At 45.1% G+C, this 3,850-nt stretch overlaps 1 protein-coding gene across 1 annotated transcript; it reads right to left on the reverse strand.

The window, feature by feature from the left end:
• Window positions 1–811: 811 nt before the first annotated feature.
• On the reverse strand, window positions 812–2,702 carry tmem74 (transmembrane protein 74). Its single transcript, XM_079561163.1, has 2 exons — window positions 2,473–2,702; window positions 812–2,135 (listed from the first exon to the last, which is right to left on the reverse strand). Exon 2 carries the CDS (start codon window positions 2,074–2,076, stop codon window positions 1,213–1,215), a length of 864 nt encoding a protein of 287 aa, XP_079417289.1. The 5' UTR covers window positions 2,077–2,135; window positions 2,473–2,702; the 3' UTR covers window positions 812–1,212.
• Window positions 2,703–3,850: the final 1,148 nt, after the last annotated feature.

A 3,850-nucleotide genomic window follows, 5' to 3' on the forward strand; every position in this document is an offset into this window, starting at 1 on the left:
AACTGTGCTGCATGATTATCCACACCACCCACAACGTGTGAACTGAAGCTGTTGCTTTTCTGGCAGCTATCATCACATGCTTAACAGCTAACTGTTTTTTTTTTTTTTTTTTACTGATCATCACTTGCAGCATTTTTTTTGCACAGGTGCAACATAGTTTGGTATTATTGTGTCGTGCTCATGGCTGGCAATGATTAATACAAAGTTATAAAACAAAGAAATAGAAAAAGTAGGGTACAAAGGACTGCTTGTGTCAGCGATGCGGAATGCAGTATTATACTGTTCTACTATCTGAGAATTATGGCTTAGCTCAGCAATGCACCAGAACAGGACTGTCACTGGATATTACCACGTGGACCACTGAGCTCCAGTTCCATCCACTCACACCGGAGTGGACACAACCCTCCCAGCTCCACAGGGACATACTTCCAGCAACGTGTCCATCTGTGTGCAAATTTACTGTCTGAAACGTTCCCCATTAAAAATGAATAGCCTCAATAATGAATGGAGGCTCCCAGAAACAGCATCCGCAAACATGGGCACCAAAGTGTGTGACACCAGAGTGAACCCTGACATACAGCACTCTGCAAAGGTCTGGACTGATAGCAAAAAAACCTATTTGACTTTTAAAATGGGATAGAATTCTTCAGAACACATCAGTACTATATAGATTTGCACTAAAATCACTTGCTGTTGACCCTTTTGTGACCTTTTATACAAAAATAAATTCAATTTATAATAAAAGACTAACATGTTCTCAATATTAAAATAACATTTGCACTCAGTAATAATTTAATAATAATAGTGCCTAACTCTTTTCAGGACTCTCAAAGATGTTTTACATTGCATTATTCATGGTGTGTTGTTCAGCTACAATTGTAGCCACAGCTGCCCTGGGGTAGACTGGCAGAAGTGAGGCTGCCATTCAGCGCCATCACCCGTCCGATCATCACCAACCACCCATAACAGCACATTCTTATATAGGCAAGATGGGTGAAGTGTCCTGCAGGAGCTGGGAGTCAAACTGCAAACCTATTGGTAAGCCGCTCTTCCATCGGAACCACTGTTGCCACTTTTATTCTCTGATTACCCTGTAAACTTGCAATGGCTTGATGCATGATGAATTTGTCAAAGAGGAGTTAAGCACAAGAAAACGGAGAGATAAAGCCTAAAATAATATTGAAGATGCAGTGACAAAATGCTGCATCGTCTTCAGGCTACAGTCTCATCCAGTTCATCTATTGACACTTGCACAGAGGAGTGACTCGGACTGGATCTCGTCTTGAGGCTGATTGATCCATAAAGTTTGGCCGTACGTTTTGAGTACGCTATGACTCTCCTCCTGTACATCTCCCCTTTCCACATGGAGATCATGAGCAGCGTGGACAGCACTACTCCCCCCAGAGTCAGCAGACACAGCCCGGCAATGACACAGCGGTCCAGGTGGGCTCCTATCCTGGCACTCTCCATCTCCAGCCTCTCCATCTCTCTGGCCGACACGCTGTCCCGATCCACCTCAACGTCCCGTGGTACTGCATAGGAGATGATCACCAGAGAGATGCCAGTCACCAAGAAAGTAACGGCACTTATAAAACCATAGTCTATTGAAGTCCCCGTGCCTTCACCGAATGACAAATCATCCTCAGACATAAAAGAGAAATCTGGGAACGTTTCAGAGCACGGTTCGCCGTTACGTGCGGTCCTGTGTGTGCTTTTACAACTCGTTTCTGGACTGGTCACTCGCAAATTCACATTCTCGTCGACGTATGTAAATGAAGTCTCGAGCTCGTTGTCGCAACATGCTCTCGCTTTCTCCTCGGCTCCTCCCGCCACGACTGGCCTCCTCGACCTTGTGAGTGAGTGACACCGGACGTGGTTGCAACTGCGGGGCACGTTGCATCCGCTCTCCCCTGGGACCGCTCCAGTTGACAGGGCAGGCTTGCAGGCCAGCCTAGAGCCCGACATGTGCTCAAGGACGTGGGGAGGATCAGGTTGTTTCCCCGCATCACATGGGGGAAGTAACTCTGGTGCTGCCCCTGCTGCTGTCTTAGTGGCAGTGGTGGATGTAGTAGCCATAGTTCTTCATTAGTTGAACTTTGGCCACCCTCAAGCATCCTCCTTACACCACTGCAACCCTAGAATGGGGCAAGAGGGGGCACACCACAGTTCAACATAAATGGAGCAGCATCCAAATCAGAGCTATGGAGAGGAATAACTTGTAGACAGTAGTAGTGGTGTATACATTAAAATATGATAAGCACCCAGGGGGGGAAAACATATTTGGGAGTGATTCGCCTATATCGGCAGAATGTCGTGCAAATCCTTGCTAAAATGCTTCACCAACACAGCAGGAAAACAGCCTAGGTGTTTAGCATTTATATCGTAATGGATATAACATATTGCATAGTGTTAACATGCAAAACTGCTGCCAGAGGGTGGACCACATGCGCAAAGCAGAAGACATGAACTCACCGTTGCTATAGCATTCTCCCTGGTATTACCCTCTCCTCTTTCCATGCGCCATGTCAGCTGCTTAAGCCCGCACAGATCACGCCTTCTAATGATTCAGATGCTCGGGAATATGTTTCTCTACCAGCATCCCGCTCCGTTGCATCTCCTTCCTCGATGCTATGACAAGCAGGCTGCGCTATGGGATTGGGGAAACTCTCCTCTCGTCTCTTCTGAGTCCCACCTAAGTCCCGCCCCCACACGATGCGCGCACGCTCCTTTCCGCCGTGCCGCTATCAGGCAGCAAGAAGAGCAGATAGCGATCGCTACAGCAAGCAGCCAGTCAACACGAAGCACGCAGGGAGAGGAGATCCAAAGTGCTGAGCGGAGTGAGTGAGTGAGGGGGTAAAAAGCTGTCTGGGTCTGGGAATCTCACGTTCCTATATTACTGGCAACGCAGGATTTCCCAGTGGAGCCATTTTAGAACACAGACGCCGAACCGAGGCTGTTAGTAGGTCACGGGAGATTATAAATAGGTCTATGTAGAAGAATGCAATAAAGTCACACCTGGATACTGTGGCGCGAAAGTGGACTATTGGGGATTTTAGAAACGAGTCCTAAATTGGAGCGTCATGATTATCATTGTAAACTATTGTGGGTTTATTGACTACAGCTATTATTATGAACCTGGTGTGCTCTGTAACAAATGGACACAATAAATAAAGCCATAAATTGGACAATGTTCATGCCAATCCCGAGATATACTAACAATTCAATGAAGGCCCCTAAAGAGTTTAAAGTGAAGCAGAAAGCAAAGTAAGATAACAGTGACTACTTATTTGTTCAAAAAAAGCATCACCAAAAGGCAGAATCATCATCGTCTGACATCCAGCCATGTTATGCAAACACGGGCATAAAACCCAGTGTCCTGCACCATCTGTCTCCTGCACACTCTCTGAAGATTACTGGTGGTCAGTATGTCAAAGCTCGTCTAATCCATGTTTAATCTATTATCTAGAGATCTAATAGCCTAGTGCTCTAATCTACATCTTACATGTACTTCTTCCAAGAGTTTGACGTCTATTGATGTAATGTTACAATTATTACTTTTTTGTATGCTTCAAGAGGTCCTCGGCCAAAACCCCAATCAAACAAGAGGTTTACATCAGGCAGGAAGTTCGGAGCAAAAGTGTGCAAATCACAGCAAAAAAAAGAAAAGAAAAAAAAGTTGATAGGGTAGCACTTTACTGCATTAAAAACTTGGCAATAGGATGGAAGTAGCATGGTATAAGTGTAACACCAGTAACTTCGTTAATTACACAGAAACCAGACATCCACATAATTTATATTGTGGTAATATAACACTTTAGCTCTAATATTACCTGTTTAAAGGCAGACAAAT

Source organism: Gobius niger, assembly GCF_951799975.1.
Source record: "Gobius niger genome assembly, chromosome: 8".
In the NCBI taxonomy this organism is placed as follows: domain Eukaryota; kingdom Metazoa; phylum Chordata; class Actinopteri; order Gobiiformes; family Gobiidae; genus Gobius; species Gobius niger.

Bases quoted from the DNA above. Each gene is read 5' to 3' on its own strand.
- tmem74 (XM_079561163.1), bottom strand. From the start codon at position 2,076: ATGGCTACTACATCCACCACTGCCACTAAGACAGCAGCAGGGGCAGCA.